Genomic DNA, 13537 nt, shown 5'->3' with positions numbered 1-13537 from the left:
AAAAAAAATCAATCAATGATGTATTGCCTGTTTTGTTCAATAACCTTTTGCCATCTTTCAGTGAGCTTCATAATTCCTCGTTCATAGAAGGATCTGTCTTTATTTGCGAAAAACTGAGCAAGGTGCTGATTTACAGCCTCATCTGAATTGAACGTTATACCATGCAAGGAGTTTTGAAGAAAGTGAAACAAGTGGAAGTCTGAAAGCGCAAGGTCATGAGAGTTTGGTGGGTGTGGCAACACATCCCATCCAAACTCCAATAATTTTTGATGGGTGATCAAACTTGTGTGTGGTCTCGCGTTTTCATGATGGAACACAACTCCTTTACAATTAACAAGCTCTGAACATTTCTGGATGATGGATTCGTTCAAACTGTCCAATTGCCGACAGTACACATTCAAATTGATTGTTTGGTTCCTTGGTGCGAGCTCGAAAAACATGACACCTTTAAAATCCCACCACACTGAGAACATAACCTTCCTCTGATGAATGTCTGCTTTTGATGTCGTTTGAGGTGAATCATCACATCGGGACCACATTGTTGTAAACAATCCACTTCTCATCACCAGTTATCAGGCGCTTCAAAAAAGGATTGTTTTCCTCACGTTTAACAAGCATATTGCAGATGTTTATACGCTTGTCAAATGAACTTCTTTGAGTTCATGTGGAACCCAAATATCGAGCTTGCTTATATATCCCAGCTTCTTCAGGTGGTCGTGAATGCTTGAGTGATGGATGTTCAATGCTTCTGCAATCTCTTGTGTCATGTAACGTGGGTTTGACTTGATCAATGCCTTTATTTTGTTGTCATCAACCTCGGTGGGCCTCCCTGACCGAGGAGTGTTGTTGAGATCAAAATCACCAGCATGAAATTACATGACCATCGTTGAAACTAACATTCTTGTAGAGCACTGTCACCATAAACTTTATGCAACTTTTCACAAGCTTGACGCACGTTCTTCCCTTTATGGAAGTAAAACAGTAAAATATGGCAAAAATGCAGTTTGGTCTTCCATCTTCAACTTGTTGTAAAATCTCCAAAACTCAACTAAATCCCTCAATTTTTTTTAGAATGAAGCTAGAACTGTCAGCTGTCTAATGACATAGCAATAACATAGATGTGAATGACTCTAGTACTTCCAAAAATGAATTAGTGCCATCTGTCACAAACATGCGTCATGACTTTTCCGACAACCCAATAAATAGAAAGGCAGAAGCTCAGCTCATTATGATAAAAAATGATGACTAAATATGCATATTTCTGACTTCGTTGCTTGGTATTAGAAAAAAAATAATCTTGTGATTATCCATGCTGATGAAAGAACAATTATGTATTACTTGATTTTTTCCCAAGAAAATTATCTTTGAAATTAAGTCTAACATAGGTTAATAATAAAATTGATATGTATTCTCTGAGTGATAAACTGGTAACTCAGACACAGAAGTGGCCCAGGATATCAGCAGCAGATAAACAGTAAACTGGACAATAAACCACAAACTTATGGCTAATCAAAAGTTGACCCTGGGGGTGGGGGGTGACCAGTTAGCTCAGTTGGTTAAAGTGTAGCACTGATAGCACCAAGGTTGCTGCTTTGATCCCCGCATGGGCCACTGTGAGCTTCACCCTCCCTAAGAGAGTCAACTATGCCATTGTAGCATGAATGCAATGTGTAACCAATTACCAAGTCTGTTTCTCAATAAAAAAAAAAAAAGAGTTGACTAAAAAAAAAAACTAAGGGGTCTCCCTCTCTCTCATTCCGCATTTTCTGTTTAAACAGCCAGGAGAGTACTTCTTTAAAGAGGAAAAATTTTAAAGAAGTCAATTCAGGAAGAACATCATATAAATATATACATTTAACTGGTGCTGGTTATTCACAGATAACTCTCTGGAAAATAGGAGAAAGCCAATGCTGCAGTGAAACATCCATTTAAAAATGTATCACTTAAAGCGGAACACTCTTATAAATGAACACAAAATCCAAAGCCCAAGATTTACAAGCAAGTGAAATATAAACCGGCACATCAATATTAAATTACAAGTGGAAATTATGAATATGAAGGGCACAAACTATCAGACAGCTGAAATACATGGCTTCTTTAAAAAGTATTTCTAGGGCCGGCCGAGTGGCATGTGGTTAAGGCATCAGAAGGCCCCGGTTCGGATCCCACATATGAGGGCCAGTGACACTGCCCTCTACAGCTAAGATGCTGAACAACAGCTCAACCTGGAGCTGGGCTGCCTTGAGTCACTGGCGACGGCGTAGGCTGCAGCACCTGCTGCAGTGGGTTGCTATGGGCTATGCTGTGTAGCCAGCAGCCAGTGTGAGCAGCCAGCAGCCGCCGTGAGCAGCCGTCCAGAAGCTGGCAACTGATCAGCCTTGCTTGGGAAGAGCACAATGATGGCGCCAACTTGGACCAGTGAAGAAACGTCCTCCACTAGACTGAAGAACAAAGGACAGCAACTTGTCTGTTCCCCTTCCCGAATTCCCCAGCGCTGTTCCCATCCCCCAATTCCCCAATAAAAATATATTTTTTTAAATGTATTTCTATTCATGATGTAAGAAAAGAATCTAGTCTTACCCTGAATACAGACCCAATACACCTTCTTCTCTATAGATTCTGAACAAGGCATGAAACATTCCTCGGTATTTTATCTCTTTGAAGCGGACATCAATGCTTTGTCCTTGAACCTGAAGTCGTGTTTTGGTTAGGTCCACAGGGAAAGTTCCTATGAAGGAAAACTCATTTATAAGTTTTTCCAAGGAATTAGTTAAATGTTGGCTGAATTTATGCTAATTTTTAATTTATGATAATTATGCTAACGTTTAATTTATGATCATTTTTAAAACATAAGACAAACCCCCTTTTATAACAACAGACAAAAGATCTCTACTAGAATACCACTATCAGAGGACAACAGTTATATGTGGTAAAGTGAAATGTAGTACCATATTTTGCTTTGTATAATGCGTACTTTTTTGCCCAAATTTGTGAGGGAAAAATAAGGATGCACACTATGCATGGGTAGTAATAATTCTGTATCTCTATAAATGTTTTTAATTCTTTTATTTATGCTTGAGTTAAAAATGTGACTCTAGGGTCAGCCACGTGGCTCGTTGGTTACAAGTTGGTTTGGGAGCGCGAGGTCTCAGAAGCAGGGCCACCAGTTCGGATCCTGCATGGGCCAGTGACGCTGTGTCCTCTACAGCTAAGGTGGTGATCAACAGTTCGATCTGGAGCTGGGCTGCCGTGAGGTAACAACGTAGGCTGCAGTGGAGCTGCAGTGGGCTGCTGTAAGCTACCGTGAATGGCCAGCAGCCAGCGTGAGCGGCCAGCAGCCAGTGTGAGCAGCCAGCAGCTGGCGTGAGCTGCCTTGAGTCTCTGTGAGCGGCCATCCAGAGGCCAGCGATCGATCTGCCTCAGCCAGGAAGAGCGCAATGATCACAATATCAACATGGGCCAGTGAAGCAATGTCCTCCACAACTAGACTGAAGAACAAAAGGACAGCAACTTGTCTGTTTCTCTGCCCCAATTCCCCAATAAAATCTCTAAAAAATGTAACTCTAGAAATCAATAACAATATCTGTATGCAAAATAATACCCTGGAATAAGATAATTGGTTTTGTTGAACTTCTGGCAAACTTGCAACAAGGAGGATTTCTTGGCCTTCTATAATGCATAAATATCATAAATTTGTTACTGGTGCATAAAATTTCTTGTACGTTGCTTCTGTCCTTGTGTTTTGTTACATAAAATTATTGTTTTGTTACATAAAATTATTTGTTACATAAAATTTCTTATACCATAATATGTTTAAAAAATGCTAAAATTGGGCCGGCCGAGTGGCGCGATGGTTAAGAACTGGCTTGGGACGCCAGAGGGCCCCGTTTCCGATCCCACATATGAGGGCCAGTGACACTGCCCTCCACAGCTAAGATGCTGAACAGCAGCTCAACCTGGAGCTGGGCTGCCGGGAGTTTCCGCGATGGCGTGGGCTGCAGCCCCTGTGGCAGTGGGTTGCCATGGGCTACTGTATGTAGCCAGTAGCCAGCGTGAGCGGCCAGCAGCCGCAGTGAGCGGCCGTCCAGAAGCCTGCGACTGGTCTGCCTCACCCGGGAAGAGCGCAATGATGGTGCCAACTTGGGCCAGTGAAGCAACATCCTCCACAACTAGACTGAAGAACAAAACGACAGCAACTTGTCTGTTCCCCTTCCCCCAATTCCCCAGTGCTGTTCCCATCCCCCCAATTCCCCAATTTAAAAAAAATCTTTAAAAAAATGCTAAAATTCCTTTGTATTACAAAAAACAAGTATCTAAATATAAACAAACAAAAATTTGATTTAAACAATTAAAACAAAAGATTTATTTCCCTGAAAGTTTGGGCCAAAAACGTGGGTGTGCATTATACATGGGAGCACATTATACCTGGCAAAATATGGTATACTTATCTAAGCAGCAGGATTTGATCCACAGTATAAGTGAAACTGTGATATAATAAAGTGCTTTAAAATGGTCCTAATATACAAAATAATGTAAATGTAAAATAATTTAAATTTCATCTGTTACACACAATCCGGTATTTATTTCTGCCTCTTCCTTCAGCCTACCCCCTTCCACCTCATCTCCCCATTTCTCTCATAAAATTTCCCCAAATTTTCAAAGATAGGAAAGCATGGAATTGCTGCTCCATATACTCTAATAATACTATCACAACATTTTGTGGGGTTTTTTTTCTTTACCTGTTTACCAGAAAGAAACAGTTCCCTAGTATTATCAAAGATAATGGTAAAGTCCTACATGGTCTACTCACCCTAGTTCCTTAGATAACTCAAGACTAATTAATAGCAGCACAATGCTTGGGGGAAAAATTTCTTTAACCAAACTTACCTTTCTCTTATTATGTCAACACATAGAAGTGGTCATTACATTGAAAAAATATGTTTCAAGGAATATTTCAAGGTCTAAACCTAACAAGGTAATTATGTAGCTCTGGTCACTGATGACCTTGATATCATGACCCTAGAGACTAGGAAGTCGGATAATTAAGTTCGCGAACTCATCCAAGAAAAAGTGCTATGTACCTTATTGTTAAATATTACCATGGTCACCTTCGAAGTACTCCCCTCGGAAAGCTATGCACCAATGCCAGCACCTAGTCCACCCTTCAAACCAATTTTGGAACTCTTTTTCTGGAATGGCCATCAGAGCTGTCATGGTATTACTCTTGATGTCCTGAATATCATCACAATGTCTTCCTTTCAATATTTCCTTTATTTTCAGGTAAAGAAAGAAGTCATTGGGGGCCAGATCAGATGAATAGGAAGGGTGTTCCAATACATTTATTTGTTTACTGGCTAAAGCCTCCCTCACAGACAGTGCTGTGTGAGCTGGTGCATTGTCGTGATGCAAGAGCCATGAATTGTTGGCAAAAAGCTCAGGTCGTCTAACTTTTTCACACAGCCTTTTCAGCACTTCCAATAGTTAAACCTGGTTAACTGTTGTGTCCAGTTGGTACAAATTCATAATGAATAATCCCTCTGATATCAAAAAAGGTTAGCAACATCACTGCAACAAGTTCATGAACTTAACTGTCAAACTTTGTATGCCAAGAAATACAACAAAGATTAGTGGATTGGAGTCACTTACTTAGTTTAGGAAAGAGAACATTTGGAAGATGAAAAAATATAATCTAAAAATATTTCAAAATTAAAATCAAATAGAGGGGCCAGCCAAGTGGCTCATTTGGTTAAGAGTTAGCTTAAGAGCACGATCCCTGAGCAACTCGGCCGCCGGTTCAATTCCCACATGGGCCAGTGACACTGCACCTGACCTGAGCTGCTGCTGAGCTGCCAACAGGTGGCAGGATGGCTCAGCCTGTGAGAGCACGTGCTCCTAACAAGACTGCCTGTTCAATGGTGGGATACGCCAGCCCACAACTAAGACTGAACTCGGCACCTTGAGCTGAGCTGCCACCCGGATGGCTCAGTGGATAGAGCACGTACTCTTAACAACAAGACTGCCGAGTTCGACTCCCGCATGGGATGATGGCTACAACCACCTACAACTAAGATTGTAACACAGCACCTTGAGCTTAGAGGCCACGAGCTGCCGATGGGCAGCTAGATGGCAATGGCGCCCTCCACAACGAAGATTAAAGAACAACTTCGCTGGTATCCCTCCCCAATTCCCCAAAACTGTTCCCCTCCCCCAATTTCCCAATTAAAAAAAATCAAATAGAGAAGAATCTGTTTTTATCTTGTTAGTCAACTTTCTTCTAAAATGGGACAACAGCTTGAAAACAAGAAGTTTGGACACTTAGTATATACTAAGGAAGTTACAAACAACTTAGCATAAAGCAAAGACCATTAGTGCAGGAATGTAGCAGAAACCCGTCTTAATCTAACTCTCTCTATACTTTCACATATATTATTAAGCCTAGCAAATTAACAAATTATTAAAACATCAACAAACTTTGTAAGTATGACTTTTCTTACCTTCACTTTCCATTCCATTAGTACTTTCTCAGAAAATATTAGTTGAGGGCTTTGAGACAATAATTTTTAAAACAAATAGGGCACTTCTTTTTACTTTTCTCTAGTTTTCACCATAAGCTACCATCTATACCATAAGAAGCATATTTGTCAGTTTTCACATTCTTACCAAACTCAGCAACGATAGAGGCAAGACCGCCATATACAAAGGGTTTCCAATTCAGACCAGACATCTCATGGCTTACAGTGGCACTTTTCTGGTGCTAAAAATAAACATAAATCAGAACAAGGCACAAGAGTAAGGAGCATTTGTTAGTGTCTGATCACATAATTTATGTCAACAAAATTGGCAAATAAAACAGACATAGAGGAAAAGCCCTACCAAGTGGAATGACACAAAATGGGGGATCTTGTTTTATGCAATGGATGATCATGAATGTGTTCTTTACTGCTATTCTGTAGGAGTAAGCATGTAATTCACTCAAAGATCAACTTGAACCCTTCATTCTCTCTAGTTTCTTTAATATTATCCCCATCTCCACCCAAAGAAGAGGTATCCATCCAGCCAGCACACCGAACTTAGACATTCAACTAGACAATTATGAGTGAAGGAACCTGGGGTTCAAATTATATAGGCTGAGGCATCTCATAAAAGCAGTTCATGGTACTCAGCAGCTTGACTCACGTGCAAAGCACAGGTTGACACCAACTACCCTCTCATATTCTTAGCCCTCTCATCCCTCCACTAAACTTTAAGGTTTTAGTTCATCTAGCTACTTCAGGCTATACACAACTTCCCCCCAGTAGGCCCAGTCTGAGCTAAGCACCTTTTCACCTTCCTTCTGGTTCCCAGAGGAATGAGCAATATGAATGATGCCTCTCTTCTCTGTGACATTTAACAACCATCCATCCAGTGAATTTCCTTTTCCCTGGCCTTTGAAAGCACATATATACAAACTTTTTCTTTGAAGCTCAGGTTCTTAAACAATGTATTCTACTCTACGCCTCCCTTTCCTCCTTTCTCATCCCACCTCCATTATACCTGTCATCTTGAATCTTTACAGCTTTGTTTTTCCCTGCCACCCTCAGCTATTTCTCCCTTGGATTTTTTCCCCACAGCTCTGCCCTTGAAATCAATGGTTTTCAAATTTTAATGTGCAACAGAATCATCTAGACGGTGGGTTAAAATATAGATGGCTGGGCCTCACCCTCAGAATTTCTGATTGGTAATCTTGATCTGGCCTGAGAATTTGCAAGTTTCCAAATAATGCTGATGCTTCTACACTTTAAGAACTACTGCTCTAAGAATCACCTACTAAATCCTGGTCCAGCTGGAAGTAATCTCTTTTCTTAGGATAAATGCTCTGGTTTCTCATAAGTATTCCTTTTTCAGAGCTTCACAGAACATATATTATTGATTTTCAAAAGGAACTTCAAGTAGTTTATGATCAAGAATGAAGACTCTGAAGTCAGACTGCCTAGGTTCAAATCCTGACAACATCACTTACACGTTCTGTAACTTTGGGCAAATTACTTAACCACTCTATGCCTGGCTTTTCTGAATTGTAAATGGGAATAATAATAAATACTAATATTATAGGGTTGTTCTGAAAATTAAATAATATATGTAATACACCTAGAAAATTACTTGGCACCTAGTTAAACTATTAGCTATTATCATTATTACATTTTTTAAAAGTTAAGTACTCACACATACATTTTAACAGATATTACTTGCTGCCCACCTCCCCCATTGCCCAATCTGTGGTTAGCACCACTGAGTCACTGTCTCTTTTTAGGGGAGACAAGGTTTTGCTTTGTTTCCACATAGGGAGTTCTCTGTAACTAAGCACAGACTAACAGTTTTCCAGAGGGGATAGCAAATTACAGACAAATGTTTTTGTCAGAGGTCACAAAAATAATTATGGAAATTCCTTTCAAACATAGTGTGATCATCCAGTTCATGTGACATACAGAATCTTGAACAGATAACTCTTTTGGAGGAAAGCTGTTGAAAGGAATTCTAAAAAAGCAAAGTTAGGGATAGGCACTTCACATACCTGCACCTTAAAATACGAGTTTTGAGTTCTAAATATTATCAATATTTTCAGCTATGCTCACATTTTCACATTACAATCAACAGCAAAACATGACACACACAGTGAGAGGGTAGGCATGGAAAAGCAAGGACCACCGCACATACCCTCTCTGAGTTTGTGGGGGAAAATGCCCTCTCCATTGACCAATTTAGAGATTCCTCAAAACAATCAAATATTTCAAATGGCTGCTATGCTTCTCTCCAAAGCTTTCTCTTCCAACTTCTTCCAACTCTTCTCATTAGAGAAAGCCTCTAGCAGAATTTTAATTCCTGCTACTCAGCCTTTTAACAGGAAGATGTGCTCAATGTATCAGTTAAAGGCAGGGGTAGAGCCATAGCAGGGAGCGGAAAGACCAGTCACTGAATCTTAGGTCAGTTAACCCAGTGGTTCCTTGATGAAGTTTTCAAAATTCTGAGGTGAAATAAATAACATAAGTGTACCTAGTGCCTTTTTTCACCCAAATATATTTAATTTAAAGGATTATGAGGAAAGCATGTTCTTGCAACTCCCGGGACATTTTTCTTGTCACCTTTCTTTTATGAAATGATAATAGTAGTTAGTAGTTTATTTTGTTTAGTGTCTCTACTTGGCAAAATAAGACTAGCTACCCTAATGTGTGCTTTCTCTCCATACTTTCTATTTAAATTTTATTGTTCCATAAAATCCAAAAGTCTGGAAACCACTGGCCAAATTCAACACTGCTACCACTGATAGTTAAATCCCTTTCCCTCCAATGTTAAGAAAGAATCTTGTTATGAAGATGTCCTGATTAGGTCTGATTTTAGACATTCCTTCCTCCTACTGAGCTAAAAGTATGACTTCCTGTGGTTTTCACCCATTTTTTGGAGGTAATATTGAACAAATTTACCCTTTTTCCTTAGGAGAGTCCTTCAAATATTTAAAGACAGATATCTGAAACCTTATCTCTCTCAGGCTAAACCACTACAATCATTTTCATCATTCTTATATTTCAATTTTTACAGCTGAAAATTGCAGTCATTTTTGTGGGGGCTACATAAACTACTGAATCATTAAAACGTCAGCTAACACCTCCAAGTCTTTTATATAAGGCTGTACACATGCACGCATATTATGTCATACCTATTCTACAGTTGTGCAATGTTTTCTGAATCTTCATTTATCCCTTCTACATCTTAGTCTCAGGCATTCAAATAATGACTACAATGAGATTTATCTTCTAGTTGCCCCCATGTTATTTTCTCTCTTATCTAGGTATGATTCCTGAAGGCAGGCATCATGTCTCACAGTCCTTTTTATAACTCCTAGAATAGCTTGCACAGAATTGGGTACATGTCCATTAAATAGTTGATTGGTTCCAGTGCGATGCTCTTTATCTACATATGCAGCCTGTATGTAAAAGATTACAGGTAAAATCATGAAAGTTAACTTGCTGGACCTGACCAATACTACACGTTGTGTACACACTTTGCTGATCCTCAGGGATTCTCTGTCTACGAATTCTCTTCCCTCACTTTTGTTGCAGAGAATTACGTGTGTAAAATACCCCAAGCACTCTAAAAGTGATTTTGACTTGTGGGGGCTATCCCCATATATGGGTAAAAGAAATCATATCTGAGTTAAAATAGAAAAACAGTACCTTAAATATTTTTATTGTATACAGAAAGAAGCCAATATAAAATGTCTTCCAACTGCAGGCATGTATGCTGAAGTCTGACTAAGGAAAATTTGATAGCCTAAAGAGTGAGAAGACTGTCTTAGAATACAAGTTACATAGCGCCCTACACTACTCCAAATATCTGACCAGAAAAATCTAGGTGCCTTTCTTGCTTTTTATTTTAAGAAAGTGTCGGTATTAGAGGGTCTCAGATTCAGGAGATAATAATGGAGAGTCGAGCAAATATTTATGAAAGGCATATTAAATGCCCAAACCCATAAGGTGCTATGGTCTCAACATCATGTTTAAACATAATAATAAAATAAAACAGAACAAACCTTGTAACACCATGACAATATTTATCATTCAACTTATCTTTCCTGGATAATCAAGGAGACTGGGGTGGGAATAAAAGTTCTATAAAATACAGTACTTGCCTTTCAAGAGCTTATAATCTGGTGGAAGAAATCAGAGTAGTTCATTAGAGAAAAATTAAGTGCTAAAGTGTATAAAATTAAATACAAATTATAAGAGCAGGAGAAGCAAGGAAAAAGATAAAATCAGCATGGGGTTGAATAATTTGGAAAGGCTGATGAGGGTGAGGGAATTTAAAATGGGCCTTGGCAGAGAGCAGGTAGAATCTGGATAGCTGTAGGTAAGGGAGAAGGCAGGAAGAGGAAAACAGGATGAACAGAGACACAAATATGGGGGAAAGCACAGTATGTGGAGGCAGGCATCAGTATGGTTTATTCTGAGAAGAATGCAACCTAACTAGAACAGAAAATTCCCTTATCTGATTGAAACAATAGCAGTCAAAAAGTATAAGGAACAGGTCATGTTGAAAGGCTTGAAACCAAAGTAAGTATGGTGGGGTGTAAGGGATCCTGTAAGTTTTTGAACAGGGAAGAGACTTGAGAATAGCCACATTTTTGGTTAGCCTACCATGGCTGCAGCAGTGATTACAAATGAGAGAGGAAGGGAAACTAGCTTAGGATAGTGTGAAGCTAAGCAGACAGATGACTGTTGGCAGTGAGGTTAGAGAGAAACTCCTAAAATGGAGACACAAAGGAACCTAATGATGTAGGGAATGAAGGCGAGGGACGACTTCTTGATAACTCTAAGCATCCCTAGCCTGGAAAAACCAAGAAAACACTGACAGAAAACTACAAACATCCTAGCGTTACCTTGTCTGAGAAACTACTTCGTGTTGATAAAGGCTGTCATCTCAATTAGTTAGCTGAACTGCATTTTAATAGATGCCTTGTAATGCCTTGACCTCAAAGAGTGGCAGGGGTAGAAATTGAAGGGGAGCATCTTTCAACAGCATCCCTCACACTAATACAATGGAGGTGTTTGCTTACTCCGCTTACAATCACGGCCGCCGTTGCAAACTTCACCCTTAGAAAAATTAGGATTATTCCGGGAAAGATACCCATTCACCCTCTGGGTAGCAGAATCTTGCCAGTTCCTCAGCTGTCAGAGCGAGTTCGTGGAGAGAAGGGAGGCGCCTGAAGGAGGCGGCCTCCCAGGGGGATCGAGGAAGCAGGGTTCAATCGAAGAAGTAAAACCACCTATGCCAGAAAAGTGAAAGACAAGGAAGGAACTCGGCTGAGGGGAGAGAGAGACCCAAGGATGGTTAAGCCCCTCCCAGGCCGGGAACCGGGCCAGCCCGACCCCGCGCGGCCTGGCGCGGCCCAGCCCCGCTCCCCAGCCTGGAAGTTACCGAGCTCCCCCTCACCTGTTCGGGCCCATCGGACGACTGGGAAGCCGAGGATCCCACAATCGGAAAAGCCACCGCATCGCCAACCCGGAAGCATTGAAACCAACGGAAGTAACCACGTTGTTGCCTCAGCAACGGTGGCGCAGGCATTTCCAACTCCGCCTCCTCCAAGCCTTAAAAAGAAGGCGCGAAATAAGAGGCAGAAACGACAGGGGTCTTAACAGAGGAGTCGGGCAGGCGGCAGGCTTACAGGCCCAAAGGCGCAACCTGCCTTTCGGGTGTAAGGTGTCGGGAGAGAAAGGTAAGGTGTAAGAATTTGGTAGCTTCTGCCATTGACAAGCTCGCCACTGGGGGCAAAGATGTCTCCTCGTTACCGCGTTACTGCCCACCTCGCGCGAACTAGGCCAGGAAAGGCGGGGCGGGATAAGACGAGAGGAGACTGCGAAGCCACGGGGACGTCAGGGGCGGGGCAAGCGGAGTGGAAGGGCGGGGCGCCTGCGCGCAGAGTACCAAAAAGGAGGGAAAGTGAGGGGGCAGGGCCGAGAACTTAAAACAAAAGTGGGAAAAGGAGAGAACGGGGATGAGCGGTAATTAGTAAGGTGCTTGAGCTCGGAAAGAAAAATAAAATAAGCAAATAAACCTCAGCACCTACTGGGCGCCAGGCGTTATGGACTGAAGAATTAGACTCAGGCCCTGTACACAAAGCACACAGTTGAGAAAGAGCAAGTTGGAAACAGAAAAGGGGTCCATAAAAAGTTAAAGACAAAGAATCTGAACAGTAGAAACTAACGGAGGGTTCTAAATTAATCCTCAACTCACAATCAGCCAGAAATCAATGAGGGCCTACTGACCGTCTCTGGTTTTAGTCCTCCAGGAGTAGAAGGACTAGCTGCAAAGCACCCTGGGTGATTCCTTCTACTCAATGGGCTATATCTGATTTTAAGCCTCTCGTGTAAATGTTCCATAATCACGCGAGACTACGCAATTATAGGGTTTATGTGTTGAGTGTAACAGTTAAGTCAGAGCAAGGCACATGGCCCTAAATGATTGCTGATTGAATACATTCAGAATACCTTTGTTCCGAAAGGATCTTTCTTATTTTAGTTTACATCTTGGGTTTCCCCCCCCCTTAAAAATTATCTAAAGGCAGCACACATAATAATGTTAGCTGACATTACAGAATGCTTAATGAAGATGATGCCAAGAGCTTAATGTGCATTAAGCTATTCTATGAGACAGGAACTGTTATTTTCCCTTTTTGATAGATGAGAAAATTGATGATGTAAGAAGAGAGTAACTTAGTAAATGGCAAAGCTGGGATTCAAATTCTGTCTGAATTCAGAGACAAGGCTCTTAACCACTATGCTATACTGCTCTCAACTTTAATAATACTCTTGTTACCTTCACAAACTTACTTATTAAAAATAGAGATAAAAAACATGCACATGCATTCCAAAATGTGAATTCCCTTCAATTTACATCTCAGCAAAGCACTCTCTTCCAGCCAGACAAAGGAGGATGTAGCTTAGAGTCCTTATTTGAAAGGACTATCTATACTCTCTCCAGTGACATGAATTGTATGTTCACCTGT

At 40.9% G+C, this 13537-nt stretch overlaps 1 protein-coding gene across 7 annotated transcripts in view; it reads right to left on the bottom strand.

Annotated features, from left to right (window-relative positions):
* The window catches only part of SLC25A14 (solute carrier family 25 member 14), a 48712-nt gene extending 36469 nt beyond the window's left edge, over positions 1-12243 (bottom strand). Inside the window, exons 1-4 of one of the 7 annotated variants that reach the window (XM_019653948.1) lie at positions 11965-12053; positions 11588-11834; positions 6661-6754; positions 2581-2728 (exon numbers count right to left, since the gene is read on the bottom strand). In XM_019653948.1, the coding sequence (XP_019509493.1) occupies positions 2581-2728; positions 6661-6754; positions 11588-11662 (317 nt within the window). In that variant the 5' untranslated portion in view covers positions 11663-11834; positions 11965-12053. Of the gene's footprint in view, positions 1-2580; positions 2729-6660; positions 6755-11587; positions 11835-11964 lie in introns of all 7 variants that reach the window. The other 6 variants (XM_019653950.1, XM_019653947.1, XM_019653949.1 and 3 more) reach the window with 6 other exon arrangements.
* Positions 12244-13537: the final 1294 nt, after the last annotated feature.

This window comes from Hipposideros armiger, unplaced genomic scaffold (genome assembly GCF_001890085.2).
Source record: "Hipposideros armiger isolate ML-2016 unplaced genomic scaffold, ASM189008v1 scaffold_210, whole genome shotgun sequence".
In the NCBI taxonomy this organism is placed as follows: domain Eukaryota; kingdom Metazoa; phylum Chordata; class Mammalia; order Chiroptera; family Hipposideridae; genus Hipposideros; species Hipposideros armiger.
This window is presented reverse-complemented; position numbering and strand designations above follow the sequence as displayed.